We start from the raw sequence: 20,146 nt of genomic DNA, 5'->3' as shown, positions 1-20,146 counted from the left end.
CTGATACTGAGAGAGGCTCAGAGATGGTGGAGATGTGAGGAATTTGTGCAGACTCTCTCTGCTTCCATTTCTTCCCCTGTGAAGTGGTTGAATCAGTCCGTACCTCATACGACTGTTTGCGAGAATCAAGTGAAATAGTGTCTCTGTGGTTGCATGCCGCAAGCCTGGCACATTTCATCAGCATGGCTGTTGGGTCCTCTCTACACTGCTTTGCTAATAGAGTCTGGTGACGAAAGATGAAAGAGAGGAAGGAAGGTAGGCAGGGAGAAATGGTGGGCGGAAAAAGGAGAAGCAAGGAAAGAAAGACTGTTGTTTACCAGATGAAGGCAAGGTTGACGCCTGTAGTAGCTGTGAGTTGCTGTTGTTTAGTTCCTGAATTGTGTCCGACTGTTTCTCGACCCCATGGACTGTAGCCCACCAGGATCCTCGGTCCATGAGATTTCCCAGGCAAGCATACTGAAGTGAGTTACCATTTCCTTCTCTAGGGGATCTTCCCAACCCAAGATGGAACCCTCCTGCATTGGCAAGCAGGTTCTTTACCACTGAGCCACAGGAGAAGCCCACCCACGGGTTAGCCCAGCTCACCACTGAGCCACAAGAGAAGCCCACCCACGGGTTAGCCCAGCTCACCACTGAGCCACAAGAGAAGCCCACCCACGGGTTAGCCCAGCTCATCTTCTTCTTCCCAGGCTGTCAGGGTTGCCAGGTCTAGCACAGAATGCCCGGTTACATCGAAACCTCAGATAAGCAATGAACACTTTTTAGTATAAATATGGCCCATGTGCTATTTGGGACACGCTTATTCTAAAAATGTATTTGTCATTTACCTGAAACGCTAGTTTAGCTGGACACCCTATGTTTTATCTGGGAGCTTCGCATGCTGTTCACCCTGAACATGGGTTTTATCAAATCATCCACAGCAAGGGTGGCAGCTTATTGGACTAGACTTCATTCCCTCTATCAGTTTCAAGGTCAGGTGCGAGGCTAAACTTGCACACTCTGTGCACTGCGGTAATGACTATAATTTCCAGTCCTTCTGCATCTTAGACTCATCGATTTGCTCTTTGTTTAATTTCTGATTTTCAAGAGCATGTGGTTTCTAAAGGTGTATACAAATACCTACTGAAATTGTCTCAGATTACTTATGTCCTGAATGAGGGATGCACATGAAACATATTCTAATTAATTTCTCATGAAAAGTTGCATCATTTAATATTTGGCAGAGAATTTTATAGAATTTAAGACTTATCTTTTTTTAAAAAAAGACCTAAGAAAAGAAATTAAATTCAGATCGAAATTCCCATCTTGCATAGAACATAGATACTGTAAAACTCTCAAAATTTCCATAAAACCGTGACCATCTCTCCCAAAATGACATGTCATTTTTGTACAATTCATGCGATCAGGCATCCTAACTGAAATTAGAGTTCCAGATAACAGTGATCTCATTTTGTGATCATTTAGAAACACATAAGCATCATTCTGAGCAGTGGGCAAGGATTTGCATGCATATTGTTGTCAAAGAGGGCCGTGGGGTTGGGGGGGGTCGTTTGCGACTGACTAGAGCCCCAGAAAGCTGCCGCTGTGCAGGTGTGGGAGCTGTGGGGCGGGGAGGGCAACCGTAGTGTTGACGTGAACACCGTTTTTTAAGTGCACACGGCACATACAGTCTGCACGATTTCCTAACACCCAAACCTGTTTTTCTGTGATCTGCTGTCAGAATCACAGCCCACCAGTGTTCATCTAAGGAGGGAGCTTTGCTTTCATATAATGATAATTCTGTAATATGATGCTTTGAAGGTCCAAATCAGAAATATTTATTCCGTACAGACACAGAAGGATGAGACCAGAGCTAGCCCATCTATGTATTTAATAGACTTTTAAGTACCTTTGAGTCGGCCACAACTGAGCGACTAAAGAGCATCAAGTCCCTTTGTATAGGTTTTTCCCACTTACTGGGTTTTCTTGGCTTCCCTAGAACAGTTATGTGTGTTTCAGATTTTGACTGAGGCTTTCTGTTTCTCCTTATTCTGTATCTACATATTGTAATGTTTTGACTATGATATTAATTTTAAAAAAATGATTACAGACCTAACATGGAAAAGGTGGAAAGTTGGTCTTTATTTGTAGCACAGATAAACATACCTATTTGTCGTTTTCATCTGGTTTAGACCTACCACTCTGAGACTAGAAACATTTTTCTGTGTGTGTTCTGTGTGTATCCACCTTTTTTTTTTTTTTTTTTGGAAGGACCAGGAAAGCATAATAGCAAGTTACATAAAATGTAAAACATTGTATAGCAAATAAACAGGTGTCATGGAACCCCAAGCTCACACGTACGTTCAATAGATGTATTTCAGCTTTTCTTTCAATATAGTGTGAGCTGGACAAACCATGCTTAAGAAAGCAAGAGAGGAATCTGCCAGTAACACATTTTAATTATCATGATAAAAACATGCAAACAAACCCAAAGTCATCATCTGGGCCAGATAGCCATCTGCGTGATGGGATGGGTTCCCCTGCCATCAGAGGCTCTTAGATCATCTCCCTGAGGGGATAGTTCCAGATTTCAACCCCTTGTTTCATTCTGACCGTCCTCGCATTCAGTAAACCCCCCTGTGTGACGTGAAGCGAGCCCACATCCACACCACAGCCACACCCGCCCCCACCTGCAACTCTGCTCCTGCTGGTCGCTTGATGGCTGGACCTGAAATCTCCTGTGTAACAAGCGCTCTGACCGTAGGAGGTGGGAGGGCTTATACAGTTGACCCTGAGCAGCATGTGTTTGAACCTAATGAGGCCACCTATAAGTGGAGTTTTTTCGAAAGTGTAGATAAATACTACAGTTCTACACAGTCTGGGTTGGTAGAACCCACAGGTGCAGAACCTCGGATACAGGAGAAGCAGGACTACGGAGGAGCGGTCATGGGGGCGCCGACTAGCAGTTACACACGGGTTTTCTGCTGTGCAGAGGGTTGATGCCCCTAACCCCTGCGTTATTCAAGGGTCAACTGCATGCTATTATTAGCTATTCATATCTTATCTCATATGTAACTAAAAAGACTAATCTGTATGACATAAACTGGGTTGGCAAGAGCCAGAGTTTTAAGTCAGGTGGGGTCTCACTTTGGGTTGCGGCCCCGAGTGCAGGACAGTTGATATATGCGTGGGAGTTTCCAGCACATGGGGGCGGTATCATGCCGGAGAGGAGAGGAAAGGAAGGAGAGAAAATACACAGCGGGCGACGAAAATAGTTTCCGCCTTGTTTGTGCCCAGTATTTGAAAACGGCTGGTGTGACTAGTCTGCCAAGGTATTTGACCTTGGAATCTGTCTGCCTTCCTGAAGGTGACAGAGATCGGCTGGGCCCTGCTGACTCTGCCAGGCATGGAACTTCGACGATACGTGATGCAAATTATCTCGAAGCTGTGGGACCCCACGTGCATTGGCAATGAGTGTGCCATTTGCTTCTTTATATAAAAAAGTCTCAAGCCATGCATTGCATCCACCTTTGCTAAAGGTGAACTCTGATATTAGCTTTAACTTAAGAGCAACCAAAAGACCCGGGAAGAAAATAAGCTTCCTCTCTTTTCATCTGGGTGTCCTGCAGAGAAGACTATTTTCCTACCATCCGACTACAGGGCACATGCCCTTTCACAGGAAACCGAATGCACAGGAAATAAACAAGCTGGACAGGGAGGGCAGTGGAAGGTAGCAATTGCTGCAAATAAGCTGCCAAAAGCGTTAATTATAACTAATAATGATAAAGCCAGCTTTAATCTATTCATGAGTTGATTAAGAAATCTCTGTCGAGTGGCTGCCCCCAGGAACTCCACAATCTTTATTCTCTTGCTCACTATTTCTTTAAAATTTTCATCACTTTATAAGTCATTAGCATGACTATAGGAAGGGGAGGTAGGGAAATGGGATAGTAAGAGAAGTTGGTACTTATCAATTACAATGAGGCAGAGCCTTAACGGGACCTCGAGACGTGGGCCCTGGGTCACTAAGGAGATCATGAGTCAAGAAGCAGTAACCTGTGAGCTCCGACTCTCTACATCCTTTCTGTTCTATTCCCCAACGCTAAACTGCAGAAATGGAGAGAATGGTTAGGACTTATTTATGTTCTGGTCTATTCTATTCTACAGTCCTCTCGCGGCAGGGAGAGGTCAGCTGCCTCTAAATAGAACCATCTCCCCTCTAGAAGCGCCTCACAGAGTCACCGGCACAAGCACCTGGAGCACACCCATACCTGCAGAGCTATTCTTCGTCCGCGTCTGTTACAAACTGAGAGTGGTGTTCGGGGGACTTGCTGTGCGTTTTGCTTAGGTGGAGTTTTACCGCATGTTTGCTCACAAATGTCCGGCAGCACAACTTACACTTGAATTTAGAGTCCGTGTCCTCTTCGCCAGCTGTGCTTTCCGGGGACCGCTGAGCCGACGACACCCGGGAGATCTCCTGCTCCGCTTTGCCTCGCTGCTCCACGGCCAGGCGGGTCATGTCCTTCATCTGGAAGCCCAGGTGGGACTCTAAGTGGCTGATGTAGGTAGACGGGGTTCGGAACTGGGAGGCACAGTCACTGCAGTAGAAGATGGGGTGGCCTTTGTCCATGTTTTTCAGGAACTTGGTCCCGCCCGTTTTCCTAAGCTGGTACTTGACGTTGGCGAGCCAGTGGCTGATGGTGGTCATCGAGAGTCCCGTAAACTTCGAGATCTGCATCCGCTCTTGCGGGCCCAGGTCGGACAGCAGGTATTTGCCCTCGGAGGTCTGGAAGAGGCTGGAGGCAAACTGAGCCTGCAGGATCAGAAGATGCTGGGGGTTCCAGTTGGACTGCCGGCCTTTCCTCTTATGCAAGGTGGAGACCTCGCTGGACACGTCCTCGAAGCGCCTGACATCCATCTCCAGCTTCACGGGAGGGACCCTGGGGGAGGTGGCGGGCTTCGGGGTGGTGGCCTTGGGGAGGACCTTGACCATGTCGGCGATGTCGGACAGGGCGTGCTTCTGGGGCGGGGACGTGCAGGACTGTGCTTGCGAGGACTCGGCCTTCTTGCTCTTGGACTTGGTCAGGTCGATGGGCTGATCGTTGTTCTCGAACAGATAGCGTCTGGACACGCTGGCCGGCCTCGTGGAGGGGGGACTCAGGACCGGCTTGTCCATGACGCTGAGGCTCGGCTTGTGAAACATGGACATTGTGCTTGAGCTTGGGCTGGAGCAGGAGGGTGCGCGCAAGGGTTCTGTGGCTTTGCCCAGGTGATTGTTCAGGACAGACTGCAGGGCGCTGAGTGGGTTGATGCCCGGCAGGGCCGCTGCAGGGTTGGCGATGGCGCAGCCGTTGCTGAGTGGAGACGCCGGCTCCAAAGCCGGGGCTTTCTCTTTCTCACTGCCCTCTCTCATCAGCTTGTCCTCCTCCTTCGGGGGACGCGGCTCAACCTTTTTAGACTCCGCAGGGGGTTCGCTTTTGCAGAAAGCATGCCCCTCGCTGTGGCTGAACGAGGACGCCTCCTCACAGGGACTTTCTTTCCCACACTCCCTCACCGCTTCCTCTTTGTCCGTCAGCTCCTTCTTCACTTGCGTGTAAGGGGCCAGGTGTGCAGGCACGGGCACCAGGGGCATCACTTTCCACTTGGGTGCGATCGGCCTCAGCTTGTTGCTGAGGTTGGGTCGGATCTGAAGGACTTGGGAGCCCACAGGCAAGGAAGGCTTGGTGCCCTCCGAGAGCTGGTAGGCGGCGTGGATGCTGGGGTACGCGCTCCAGCTGGGAGCCCCATTCTGGGCTTTGTTGATGGCGGTGGTAACGGTATTTTCCAAAGACTTCAAAATGTCCCCTCCGCCCTTCGAGCCATCTTCCAAGTCCTCCTCCCTCAGATACTGGTACTTTATCGTAGGATCTAGTGGCTTTTGGAGAGGGTCTTCATAGTCCTCGCTTTTCATGACTTTCTCATCCTTGTTGATCTCCTCTGGCTTTTCCTTTTTGCTGTCCTTCTTCAGCTCCGTCGAGGAGGCTGCGGCATCAGAGGCAGAGTTACTTGATGGCTTGGGAGCCAGGGTATCACTGTTTGGGGCATCTGACAATGACTGCATCTTCTCCACAGCCAGTGGGTCCAGCACCAGCTGCTTGCCTTTCTTGGAGGCGGAGCTGGTGACCTTGAGAAAGTGACCAGTGACCATCATGTGGGTGGTGAGCTGCTGCAGAGTGTCGTGGGAGCTCCCACACTCCATGCACTTCAAGATCTGGGACTTGCAGGCCTCGAACTGCCAGGTGTAGCTGGCACCGTTTTGGTAGCCGTAGCGGTTGTTGCAGGACAGTTGGAGGTTGGCGTTCTTCTGGGGCGGAAATGAATCTGCAAACGACCCAGTGGTTGAATCCGGGGAGCATGGCCGATTGACGTCGAAGACGCGTTTCTTGGCGGGAGTGACCATTTTTGATGAAATGGTTGGGACTGGCTCCTTCAAAGGCACTTTTTGGTAATGTTTTGTTTTGATCATGTGGACACTCAAATCTTGGAGGGAATCGAAGGAATCACCGCAAAACATGCATTTCAGGACCTTTTGAGCATCCTCCTTGTCCATATCCTGGAAAGCCCTCTTTCGGGGCTTGGAGTAGCTCGTGGGCCTGAGCTTGTCCTTTTTGCGGTTGTCGTCTTGGTAGTGGCCGGTTTCGTTCATGTGGACGGTCAGCTCAACCAGGGTGTCGTAGGCAGCGCTGCACTGCCGGCACCGGAACCTGCTGGCCCCGGTGAAAACAGTCCCGCACATTTTGCTGTTCTGCCGGTACAGCTGGACCGAGCTGAACAGGCTGGGCTTCGACACGGACCTCGAGGGCAAGTTCTGCTGCAGGCTTTTGGACAGAGCGTCTTGGTGCCAGTCGAAATCCGTCTTGTTGCCGCCGTTTCGGGTGTCACAATTCCGCCTCTCGCTGTTGGACAGCTTGAAGCCAAGACCCAGGCCCGACCAGTAGGAATCAGACAAGATGTTGGCGTAGACGGCGGTCATCTTATCCATGCAGCTGTGGGCTTCGTTTGGAAGCTTAGGGTGCACGCTGGCTTTCTTATCCGAGGCATCTCGGCCGCACACACTCTTGATGTCTGACACCTGATCACTGGCATCGCTCAGCAGGGACTCGTTCTCAGCGTCCTGGTTGGACAGGTGGCTTCCTGGAGAGTTCTGGTAGCTGAAGCAGCCCTTTTGCTCAGGGCCTGTTTCCAGCTCCTCGTCTGTCCCTGCGTCATTGCTGCCCTGAGGTTGAGCTCCCGAACCACTGTCTTCCTCTTCCTCCTCTTCCTCTTTGATTTCCTCCTCTTCCTTCAGCTGTTCCTCCTGGGCATAGCCTGTGAGAGGAGAGGAAGAAGACATGAAATAACAATAGCGGGTGACATATTCCACGCCTACTTCCCCACTCAGACCAAGTGCCTCCCACACAGAATGAACAATTGAATTGACGCTTTTATGAACAATGAGCAATGAATAAAGGAAAAAGCCAAATGATGCCTTTTGTGCCATCTGATGCCTTCTTAAAAGAAAACTGGCAGGAGTCATCTTTTGAACCGTGGTGTTGGAGAAGACTCTTGAGGGTCCCTTGGACAGCAAGGAGATCCAATCAGTCTATCCTAAAGGAAACCAATCCTGACTATTCGTTGGAAGGACTGATGCTGAAGCCGAAGCCCCAATACCTTGGCCACCTGATGTGAACAGCTGACTCATTTGAAAAGAGCCTGATGCTGGGAAAGATTGAAGGAAGAAGGAAAAGAGGGCGACAGAGGATGAGATGGTTGGATGGCATCACTGACTCAGTGGACGTGAGTTTGAGTAAACTCCGGGAGATAGTGAAGGACAGAGAAGCGTGGTGTGCTACAGTCCATGGGGTCACAAAGGCTAGCGACTGAACAACAACAATCGTTCTTTATAAACGCTTAGCATCCCAAGCTAACCATTTTAATGTTTAAGGGCCATCGTCCTAATACTCCTGTAACGGGGCAGTCTCTAAATTCACGTGCATGGCTTTCAGGAAAGCTGGACTGAAATTCAAATCCTATCAATGACTTCTCTCTGCAAGAAGGACATTGGCTCATAAGCAAACTAAGACGACCCTTGGCATCTTCATGGTAAGGTTTACTGTGACACTCGACCCTGTTGGCATACAATCATCTTAATAAATCATTTTTGAGTGCTCAGAAGTAATTTGGATGCTCAGCCACTATATTTTTGAGAGCCAGTGTCTCTTTGGGTACAACGGCTTTATTTGTAGAGAGTCGCACAGCAGGAAGAGAGATTATGGAGTATCAAATAAAGTCTTCCACCGATAGCTCAAAAATTATGTAAGCTCAGAAAATATAATGATTTTGAAATAATAGCAAATGGTGTTAGAATGGGAGATTTGGGAACTATTCTATTATTCTCAAACAGGTTTATGAAGACCTTGTGAGACAAGGCTGAAAGTGCCCTCTCGATCTTGTGCCTGTAATTTCTAATGCACTGTGATTTGTGGGTCCCCGTCATGAGATGCCAATTATACGTTTGATTTGTGGATGCAAAATGCTATTGGGAATGCATGCTTTCCTTTCTCAGAAAGGATTTAGGACCAGTAATTGCATAGGGAAAATGAAGGCATGAGAGAGCTGGTGGAAAGGGAATTGATAGGCAAATATCCATCAATTCCTGAGATGAGGAATGTGACTATTTATGCCCATGTACTCGTTTTCTGCACCTGGCCTTTTCAGAGCCACGTGGATAAAATGCAACCAAAGTTGTACCAAAGCAAGAGATGTTTGGTCTTAGATTTGCATGGGCTGCACGATGTCAGCGCAGTGGTTTCCCTGTGGGCTTCTATCTCCCCTCTCAGTGCAGGTGGGTACTTGGGGGAATTCCCCAGTGCAGTGGCTCTATTTCCATCCACCAGTGATAATACTTGATAAAGGGGTGATCAAGCATGGGAGGTCTCTCCTGTGAGAGAGGGAGAGAGGAGAGACGGGGTATTATTAGAAGGAAAGTGCCTGCAGTCAGGAACTCCACGGGCTTCAAAGACTGAACATGAAGAGTATTTTTTTTTTCAGATTTTTATTTATTTTCCAAAATTAGTTTTTTTTTTATTGAACTGTAGTTGATTTACAATATTGTGTTAGTTTCTGGAGTACAGCAAAATGATTTCGTTATATGCATTTATATATATACACACACACACACACACACATCTTTTTAGATTATTTCCTGCCTGAGGTTATTACAGGATATTGAACATACTTCCCTGTGCTGCACAGTAGCCCCCTGTTGGTCACCTGTCTCACGTGTGCGAGTGCGTGTATGTGAATCCCGTGCCTCTGATTTGTCCTTTCTCGATTCCGCTTTGGTGACCGGAAGTTTGTTTTCTGTGCCTCTGAGTCTGTTTCAGTTTTGTGAATAAGTTCGTTTGTATTGTTTTTAGACTCCACCTACAGTGAGATCACTTACCACTTGTTTCTCTCTGTCTGACTCACTTCTCTTGGTATAAACCCTGGATCCATCCATGTTGCTGCAAAGGGCCATATTTCATTCTTTTTTGTGGCTTACTAGTATTTCATTGTGTGTGTATTCCGTGTATGTATATGGACCACACTGAAGATGAAGAATATTTGTTGAGTAAATATTCTCTCTAAATACATTCTTTCATTTGTATCAATATCTGTATGAAGTAGGAACTATTATTATTTTCATTTCACAGATGCAGAAACTGAGGCTCTGAAGTTAAGAAATGTTTCCAAAGCCACAAAGTTAGCATTGCAAGACCATGCCTGAACTCAACCTCTGTGATGAGAGAATCCATGGTCTTTACCACCAGCCTCCACTCTCTTTTTATTACCAATCTAATACTCCAGGAGTTGGCGATGGACAGGGAGGCCTGGCATGCTGTGATTCGTGGGGTCGCAAAGAGTTGGACACGACTGAGCGACTGAACTGAACTGAACTGAATGGATAAGAAAACTTTGCCGAGAGCCAAAGGTTAAAGGTTAAGCAGTGAGACTTCCTTGAGATGTCTCTGAATTGATAACCACCTCCGAGGGGAGAATTCTGGGAATAATGGAGGCGAGAGGCCATGATTTTCAGGGTCTATCGTGAGACAAGAGGAAGTGTAGACACTCAGCCTCCCATTGGGTTTGCGGTCGTGCTCACTCATTTCTGTTGACATTGGTGTTGAGCCTTTCCTCCCTAGCAAGTGGGTTTTTCATTCAACTGGTATTGCTGGTCTCTAGTTCCATAAATTGATTTGCAGGAAAAAAAGCTTCTGAATCCAGACAAACAATCATTAATAAGTGATCACCACCGGCAAGAAAACCCTGTGGTGTGCGAGTGCCGAGTCACTTCAGTCGTGTCCGACTCTGCCACCTCACGGACTGTGGCCCACCAGGCTCCTCTGTCCGTGGGCTTCTCCAGGCAAGGATACTGGAGTGGGCTGCTGTGCGCTCCTCCACGGGATCTTCCCGACCCAGGGATTGAGCCCCAGTCTCTTACGTCTCCTGCATTGGCAAGCGGGCTCTTTACGACTCATAAAGCCCCAGAAAACTCTAGCTTAGAACAACTGAATGAGATAGCCCCACCCCATTCTCGCTGCATTTTTGTTTTTCTGGACTAGTTTGTATGTTTGCAAAAACAGTCATACCATTAAGCTGAAGGAGAAGGTCCATTCACAACATCAATAAATGACTTGTTACAGAGCCAAGCGAAATACTCCAAAGAATCGGGCAAATTTTGCCCATAATGCAGAGTCACTTTTGAAAGTTAAAAGGGCTCTCCTACTCACACTTCGGGAGGATACAGATTGGCCAGGACTGTTCCAGGTTAAGACACGTAGTCACCTCGCCCGTGAGTGAGAGAATCACCAAAACGAAGCGTCCACACCCACACGTGGAGCTGGGGAAGACACCGAGGCGGGCAGGAGGGCCACTGCTCGTTGCTCTTGGCTAATGACTGCCAGGCTGTATTCACCTCACCATTTCCAGTGCCTAGCCCGAGGCCTGACTAGTCGCTCAGTTGTGTCCGACTCATCGCGACCCCGGGGACTGTAGCCCACCAGGCTCTTCTGTCCATGGAGTTCTCCAGGCAAGAATACTGAAGGGGGTTGCCATTCCCTTCTCCAGGGGATTTTCCCAACCCAGGGATCGAACCAGGGTCTCCTGCATTGCAGGTGGATTCTTTACCATCTGAGCCACCAGAGAAGCCTGGCACTTAATAGGAAGTTGGGAAATAATTCGTATTATGTTGTGTGTGTGCTGAAAAAATACATGCAATCAGGGACAGGCATTTGCACACACACACACACACACACAGAGACCACAGACAATCTGCCTGGCCAATATAGCCACTTTCACACAAGGAGAAAAGGAGTGTGTGTGTGTGGTTTTTTTTTTTTTTTTGAGTGTTCTTTTTTAATGCTGACATTTAGAAGCTGAGCTTTCCAGCCCAGCTCAACTTCACAGTCTACTATGTCCTTCTAAATGGATTCCCCAGAAGAAAAGTCGAAGACAGCAAATGCCTCCCCCACAATACAGATAAAATTTTCTGCTTAATTAGGCATTGACATGTTTACTATAACCTTTACAGAAGAGTAAGTCGTGCTGAGAGACCCTTTTTGTCTGTTTTTTTCTGCAGAACAGACTCAATCTCATGCACCCGATAAAGTAACACATTGAAAAGCCTCATAAAAAAAAAATGCCAAAGCATCTATCAGAGTAAGTGTGTTTGAACAATGGCTAGGGGTTCCAGGGAGTTTTACAAAACACATTTTAATATTATACATTGAAGACTGTTCACTTAAGTGGCTTTGTTTGCCATCGGCAGCTGAGAGGAGAGAGAGGGGAGACAGGCAGAGTGTGGGTGATCGGGGTGCATAATGAGTGTCTGTCTCTCTCTGTATTGATGAGATTTGTTTAATAAGATTGCATCATGTGCAAATCTTGGTAAAGTGGATTAGTTGACTTTATTCCTGGCAAGTTTATTCCTATGAATACTTATTTAGCTAAGATGATGATCACAATGATGCCGAGGCCCAAAGAGAAAGGCCTGTCCTCTGCAGAGCCTCCCTGTGGATTCTGGGTTGAAGGTCAAACTTTCTGGGGGCAAACATCTCGCTTTCCAACCTAAATGTCTAATTTCATCCCTTACCACTGCCTGACAGTGGCCACTCGAAGTGTCCATGCTGCCAGGACAGCTGATTCATGAGCACACTCAGCTCTGTGTCTAGAAACTCTCTGGTCCAGAGAACTCTCTTCCGCTCCCTCGGTCACTGCTCTCACTGCTCTGCGACTACCGTTCTTTCCAGCGACTAAGTGGCCTTCCTGCTCCCACTTCTCCCAGGCTGTTTTCCAGAGAACTAACTGCTAGAACAGGCTTCCCAGGTGGCACAAGTGGTAAAGAACCCACCTGCCAACGCAGGGGGGCTTCCCTCGTGGCTCAGATGGTAAAGAATCCTCCTACGATGCAGGAGAGCTGGGTTCGTTCCCTGGGTCTACCTACTCTAGTATTCTTGCCTGGAGAATCCCATGGACAGAGGAGCCTGGCGGGCTACGGTCCAGAGAGTCGCACAGAGTCAGACACGATGGAAGCTACTTAGCACGCCAAAGCATGAGACTCAGGAGATGCAGTTTTGATCCCTGGGTCAGGAAGATTCCCCTAGAGAAGGAAATGGCTCCCCACCCAAGTACTCTCGCCTGGGAATCCCATGGACAGAGGAGCCTGGTGGGTGACAGTGCATGGGGTTGCAAAGGAGTCAGACACACCCTATCTCACACACACACACACACACACACAACTGCTAGAATATTCCTTATTAAAGATCAGATCAGATCAGATCAGTCGCTCAGTCGTGTCCGACTCTTTTCGACCCTATGAATTGCAGCACGCCAGGCCTCCCTGTCCATCACCAACTCCCGGAGTTCACTGAGACTCACGTCCATCGAGTCAGTGATGCCATCCAGCCATCTCATCCTCTGTTGTTCCCTTCTCCTCCTGCCTCCAATCCCTCCCAGCATCAGAGTCTTTTCCAATGAGTCAACTCTTTGCATGAGGTGGCCAGAGTACTGGAGTTTCAGCTTTAGCATCATTCCTTCCAAAGAAATCCCAGGGCCGATCTCCTTCAGAATGGACTGGTTGGATCTCCTTGCAGTCCAAGGGACTCTCAAGAGTCTTCTCCAACACCACAGTTCAAAAGCATCAATTCTTCAGTGCTCAGCCTTCTTCACAGTCCACCTCTCACATCCATACATGACCACAGGAAAAACCATAGCCTTGACTAGATGAACCTTTGTTGGCAAAGTAATGTCTCTGCTTTTGAATATGCTATCTAGGTTGGTCATAACTTTCCTTCCAAGGAGTAAGCGTCTTTTAATTTCATGGCTGCAGTCACCATCTGTAGTGATTTTGGAGCCCCCCAAAATAAAGTCTGACACTGTTTCCACTGTTTCCCCATCTATTTCCCATGAAGTGATGGGACCAGATGCCATGATCTTCATTTTCTGAATGTTGAGCTTTAAGCCAACTTTTTCACTCTCCACTTTCACTTTCATCAAGAGGCTTTTGAGTTCCTCTTCACTTTCTGCCATAAGGGTGGTGTCATCTGCATATCTGAGGTTATTGATATTTCTCCCAGCAATCTTGATTCCAGCTTGTGTTTCTTCCAGTCCAGCATTTCTCATGATGTACTCTGCATATAAGTTAAATAAACAGGGTGACAATATACAGCCTTGACGAACTCGTTTTCCTATTTGGAACCAGTCTGTTGTTCCATGTCCAGTTCTAACTGTTGCTTCCTGACCTGCATACAAATTTCTCAAGAGGCAGGTCAGGTGGTCTGGTATTCCCATCTCTTTCAGAATTTTCCATAGTTTATAGTGATCCACACAGTCAAAGGCTTTGGCATAGTCAATAAAGCAGAAATAGATGTTTTTCTGGAACTCTCTTGCTTTTTCCATGATCCAGCGGATGTTGGCAATTTGATCTCTGGTTCCTCTGCCTTTTCTAAAACCAGCTTGAACATCAGGAAGTTCACGGTTCACATATTGCTGAAGCCTGGCTTGGAGAATTTTGAGCATGACTCTACTAGCGTGTGAGATGAGTGCAATTGTGCGGTAGTTTGAGCATTCTTTGGCATTGCCTTTCTTTGGGATTGGAATGAAAACTGACCCTTTCCAGTCCTGTGGCCACTGCTGAGTTTTCCAAATTTGCTGGCATATTGAGTGCAGCACTTTCACAGCATCATCTTTCAGGATTTGAAAGAGCTCAACTGGAATTCCATCACCTCCACTAGCTTTGTTCGTAGTGATGCTTTCTAAGGCCCACTTGACTTCACATTCCAGGATGTCTGGCTCTAGGTCAGTGATCACACCATCATGATTATCTGGGTCATGAAGATCTTTTTTGTACAGTTCTTCTGTGTATTCTTGCCACCTCTTCTTAATATCTTCTGCTTCTGTTAGGTCCATACCATTTCTGTCCTTTATCGAGCCCGTCTTTGCATGAAATGTTCCCTTGGTATCTCTGATTTTCTTGAAGAGATCCCTAGTCTTTCCCATTCTGTTGTTTTCCTCTATTTCTTTGCATTGATCGCTGAAGAAGGCTTTCTTATCTCTTCATGCTTATTCTTTGGAACTCTGCATTCAGATGTTTATATCTTTCCTTTTCTCCTTTGCTTTTCGCTTCTCTTCTTTTCACAGCTATTTGTAAGGCCTCCCCAGACAGCCACTTTGCTTTTTTGCATTTCTTTTCCATGGGGATGGTCTTGATCCCTGTCTCCTGTACAATGTTACGAACCTCATTCCATAGTTCATCAGGCACTCTGTCTATCAGATCTAGGCCCTTAAATCTATTTTTCACTTCCACTGCATAATCATAAGGGATTTGATTTAGGTCATACTTGAATGGTCTAGTGGTTTTCCCTACTTGCTTCAATTTAAGTCTGAATTTGGCAATAAGGAGTTCTTGGTCTGAGCCACAGTCAGCTCCTGGTCTTGTTTTTGCTGACTGTATAGTGCTTCTCCATCTTTGGCTGCAAAGAATATAATCAATCTGATTTTGGTGTTGACCATCTGTTGATGTCCATGTATAGAGTCTTCTCTTGTGTTGTTGGAAGAGGGTGTTTGTTATGACCAGTGCATTTTCTTGGCAAAACTCTATTAGTCTTTGCCCTGCTTCATTTCATATTCCAAGGCCAAATTTGCCTGTTATTAAAGATATTAGTAAGCAACTGGCTGTTGTAACTCCTGCAAGTCTTTCTGTTGCATTGCATTTATTATAAATAAATTATAATAAAATTCAAACCCTTTGCCTGGAGTCTGAGGGCTTGCAGGATTTGGCAGCTACGTTTTTGCTTTATCACCCAGTACTCTTGCCTCGCCCTCTGTGCCTGCAGGACAACAACCCACTTGCTCCTTCTTGCATCTGCCAATCTCTCCTCAACTGTGACTCTTTGCAATTGCAGGTTTCTCTGCTTAGAAAGCTCTTCCTCTATGGCAGTTGGTTGCTTTTCATGCTTTAGAATTCAGCTCAAATGGCCCCTTCTGGGAGAGGCCCTCCCTGACGAGTCACTCTTTCTCTGTGTAACTCTAGAGCATATACCCTATTCACTGAAAGCACCATGGCACTGACCATACTCGGAAATCATCTTGAGGGCTTGTTTATTGATTGATTATGTTTTCTCACTAAATGTAAAGATAGACTATCTGTCTCCTTGAAGACAGAGACCTTGCTTCTCCCCACACTCAGATCATATCCTGGCACTGAAAGATGTCCACAAGTTATCTAAGTGAATGAACAAATAGATAGATCATACAATGAAAGGGGATTAGTCTGGTCGCAATCCCTGTCTCTACTTCTCAGCAATGCAGGCAGCGCCTGTGATGGGTAAATCTCCCCACCCCACCCCCCAATCTAGATCAGATGTGAATTACAACCATTCTGATCAACTTTCCTCAATAATAAAACCAGAGAGACCCCACAAATCATCTTTTCAGAGCATACCAGCCACCTAAATTCTTCTTGCCAGAAATCCCAGAAATGCCAGAAAGCTGTGGATTGCAGCTTTTTAAGTATGAAGCCTGCAAATAAGCATCAAGACTGCAAAACACCAGAAAATACACTTATCAGGAGCAGATTTTGATTCAAAAAAGAATCACACAACTTTGAAAGTATGAGTAGTTTTTGTCACAGATAAAACTCTTTATCTGTTCTATGATATATATATTACACAAATATTAGCCTGGTCTTCTCCCAAATTCTTGATGGAAAAGGGGACAGATGGCATTAGAAAAATACACTATACAAGCTGCAAACTTTTTACTCTATCAATAGACGGGTAAAATTTGGGAACAAATCCTTAAATTTTAGACATTTCCTTTTAAATCAAACGTTAAAAAAACGAAAGGGAAACAATTTAAAAAATACCACCTCAGTTGTTCCAAAAACCTGTAGTCAGAATGGTTCAAATAAAATTGTGCAAAATAATTCACGGGCAGCAGGATGTGAGACACCAGACTTTCGCTAGGCATCCATTTTTGTAGTTGCTTTGAAAATCCACAATGGAGTGTTTACCGGAAAAGCATTGACAGCTTTCAAAGCGGCAGAAGAGGTTGACGAGTTATAACCTGAGACGATTATAAAACTCAAGAAGGTTGATTTTTTAAAGTGAAACTAGAATTCAACCAAGACCTCATTTAAAAACATACCCCGTGGTGACAGGATCGTTTTCGCCAACACACCCCACTAAATGACAGTTTAAAATCACAAGAAGATTCCACAGTGTGCAGGGCAAATGTAAATGAGGGGATCGCAGGAATTTCTGGCTGTGGACCCAGTCGGTACACGAAAGGATGACACGGAGGGAGGCTTCCCTGTCACGAGCCTCCAGTGTTCTGGTGACTGTGGTCTAGAAATCTGTTAACATGTATATTATTATTGGCACTAATTGGCACTCATGTTGGCAGGCTGAGTAAAGGAGATGGAGGATTTACTGTTCAAGGAGGCTGAGCCCCTTTCAGTGGGGACTAGGCCCAGAGGGAGGGCCGTGCTGAGCGGCTCAGTCTGCTTTGCGTCCCAGGAGGGTGGTCAGCTACAGGGCTACGGGATCCTTGACACCATTTCTGAACAGAGACCTGACTTTACAGAGAATCCAGATATCACAAGGCTCAGCCTCCCTCCCACCCAGAGAAATCTAAGTGCAGGCAAATTTCTAAACAGAGACATTTTCAATTCAATTTTCATATAGATTTTTATTCCTGCCATACCACACAGAACTCGTTAACATAAGCGTGGCTTGTGTGTGCAAATTGAGAGAGCAGGGCTGGTTCTTTCCTCCATCTGAACATCAGGACCGAACACACAGAGCTCTTTGTTTAAAGGGATATTGAAGATGGAGTGGTTTGATGGCAGGAGGCTTCTCCTGGGCCCAGAAGTACTTTATAGAGACGGATGGAGAGCTTTCTGAAGGTCATCAAAACAAGAACATCTCTCTTATTATTTCCTGCAGACGTTTGGCTAATTGGAATATTTTATATGCCCAATGGATATATATCAGGTGGGGTCTGTATGAGCAAACAGTCCACTTACTTACTGGACTCTTGTTATAGATACTTTCTAGGGCCGTCATCACAGCTCTTTGGACTGTAAAGCTGTTTCCAAATCATGTTCTGTGACTTTCTCCACTTCTTGGTCTTCAGCAAAAAGGACTAAGCTCATTTAAATCAGAGAAAGTGGATGCTCCGTCATCCTTTTGTGGTTCATCTGTTTACTCATTTTATCAAGAAATATTTATTTCACTGCTAACACAAGTAACATATTTTAGTAAAATTGCACAGGGACTTCCATCACATTGGCTCTCCAGTGGCCCAGGAGAGTAGAGAGCTGAGTTACAGACAGAAGTTGGGCGTGGGTTTGGGGAGGAAAAGGTCATGAGAAGGTCATGCATTACTGGAGGAAGGTAGGTAACTTAAATGGGCAGAGTAGACCAGATGGGAGAAAAACAGTCCTGAGTTGCAAAGGTACATAGCGCTGGCCCTCAGTTGGATAGACACGGAGACATTGCGAGTCATTGGAAAGTCCAAGCCACATTGAAGAGAGTACAGCTGCTGTTCAAGGAACAACCATGGGGTCCAGGGTGGTCTGAAATTTTGTTTGGCCAAACCATGTGGAAGAAACCAAATGTGTGTAGGACCCGTCCGTCTGCAAGCTCTAAACCAAAGGAATCAGGGGAAGCGAAGAGTTCAAAAATGCGGCACGCTCTTCTGGTACTTTCTTATACCATCTCTTTGACCTTGATTCTCTATCAATTCCAAATAGAAGTAACCATCCTAAGCCTGCCTGCTGCTGCTGCTGCTGCTGCTAAGTCGAGTCAGTCTGTGTGACCCCATAGACGGCAGCCCACCAGGCTCCCCTGTCCCTGGGATTCTCCAGGCAAGAACACTGGAGTGGGTTGCCATTTCCTTCTCCAATGCATGAAAGTGAAAAGTGAAAGGGAAGTCGCTCAGTCGTGTCCGACTTTTAGTGACCCCACGGACTACAGCCTACCCGGCTCCTCCGTCCATGGGATTTTCCAGGCAAGAGTACTGGAGTGGGGTGCCATTGCCACCTCTTAGCATTTTGTTAGGACAAGGGAGGAAATGGAGGAGAAAGTGTATCATAAACCTTTGCTACTCAAAGGATGGTCCTTGGATGAGCTGCAGCATCACTTGGGAACTCGCTAGAAATGCAGACTCTCAGGCCTATCGAATAAGAATCATTTAACAAGATCCCTGGGGGATCCATAGGCTCAAGAAAGTTTGAGAAGTCTTATTTCGAAACTGTAAATTAGGAGCCAGATAATTGGCAAGCTACTTCTCTCTGCCTATGTTCCTATGTGTATGGGGGTACCAGTTTAGGAAAGAGAATACAGCTTTGAAAGTTCCAACCCCTTCTTCTTTCTAGGGACCAAAAGATGAAATACCTGTGGCTTAGACAACTGTTTCCGGTAACACAGGGAAAAACTCAGCAAGAAAAAAAAGAATAAAATCCACTAATTCAAAGACTGATCAGTTAATGAGAAGATAGAATGGCCCACTGGTTGTGGGATGAGGCTGGGCTCAGTTCAGATCTGCCAGTTACTGTTTAAATGTGGTCACAGGAAAGTTACTGAAACTTTCAGAGGCTCAGCTTCCTCATCCATAAAATAAGAACAAGAATAGTATTTGTGGGGCTGCCCGGTGGCTCAGTGGTAAAGAATCCCCCTGCCAATGCAGTAGAAGCAAGAGATGAGGGTTTGATCCCTGGGTCGGGAAGATCCCCTGGAGGAGGAAATGGCAACCGACTCCAGTATTCTTGTCTGGGAAATCCCATGGACAGAGGAGCCTGGGGGGCTACAGTCCACAGGGTCACAGAGACTTGTCAGCACATACGGAGTATTTGCCTCCTAGGCTAGTTAGGAATATCAAATACGACGAAGTATGCAGCACACCAAGGCTGTAGGAATACCTTCTGACTCCCAGGCCTGTTGTAGGCACTCTATAAACACTGAACCTCCTCATCACCCATCCAAGCCCACACACAGCTGAAAGCAGCCGACTCTGGCTTTCTTTGTTGTTGCTGTTTTCATTGATGTTCAGTCACTAAGTCGAGTCTGACTCTTGTGACCCCATGGACTGCAGTATTCCAGGCTTCCCTGTCCTCCACCATCTCCTAGAGTTTGCTGAAATTTGTGCCATTGAGTCAGTGATGCCATCCAACCGTCTCACCCTCTGCCGCCCCCTTCTCTTTTTGCCTTCAATCTTTCCCAGCATCAGGGTCTTTTCCTATGAGTCAGCTCTTTGCATCAGATGTCCCTAAATCCTCTTCCAAACCAACAGCTTTTAGATGATATCTGCATTAGATATGAACTGGCCTTACATGTGTCATACATAAGAAAAGAGCTTGCTCTACTTTGGGTTTGTTACTTAATATTAAATCATTCATATAAGGAGCCAGTGGTATGTATGCTGGGAACTTCCACAGAACTGATGTGCAGACATCAAATGGCAAGTTATTAGGTCATTACCCATAATGATAATGCCTGCAATCTTCAAGAAATAAAGCAACCCACCATTTGAGCAAAAAGGTCTTTGTTGGAGGCCTTGGGCTTTGCAATGAGAGAGATGACTAATGCTCAAAGCAGAAGGTCTCCTA

At 46.4% G+C, this 20,146-nt stretch overlaps 1 protein-coding gene across 4 annotated transcripts in view; it reads right to left on the bottom strand.

The window, feature by feature from the left end:
• The window catches only part of TSHZ2 (teashirt zinc finger homeobox 2), a 496,422-nt gene that overhangs the window by 202,953 nt on the left and 273,323 nt on the right, over nucleotides 1-20,146 (bottom strand). For 2 of the 4 annotated variants that reach the window (XM_061437990.1, XM_061437987.1), the window contains exon 2: nucleotides 2,100-7,326. In XM_061437990.1, the coding sequence (XP_061293974.1) occupies nucleotides 4,259-7,326 (3,068 nt within the window). In that variant the 3' untranslated portion in view covers nucleotides 2,100-4,258. Of the gene's footprint in view, nucleotides 1-2,099; nucleotides 7,327-20,146 lie in introns of those variants that run through there. The other 2 variants (XM_061437988.1, XM_061437989.1) reach the window with 2 other exon arrangements.

This window comes from Bos javanicus, chromosome 13 (assembly GCF_032452875.1).
Source record: "Bos javanicus breed banteng chromosome 13, ARS-OSU_banteng_1.0, whole genome shotgun sequence".
In the NCBI taxonomy this organism is placed as follows: Eukaryota; Metazoa; Chordata; class Mammalia; order Artiodactyla; family Bovidae; genus Bos; species Bos javanicus.
This window is presented reverse-complemented; position numbering and strand designations above follow the sequence as displayed.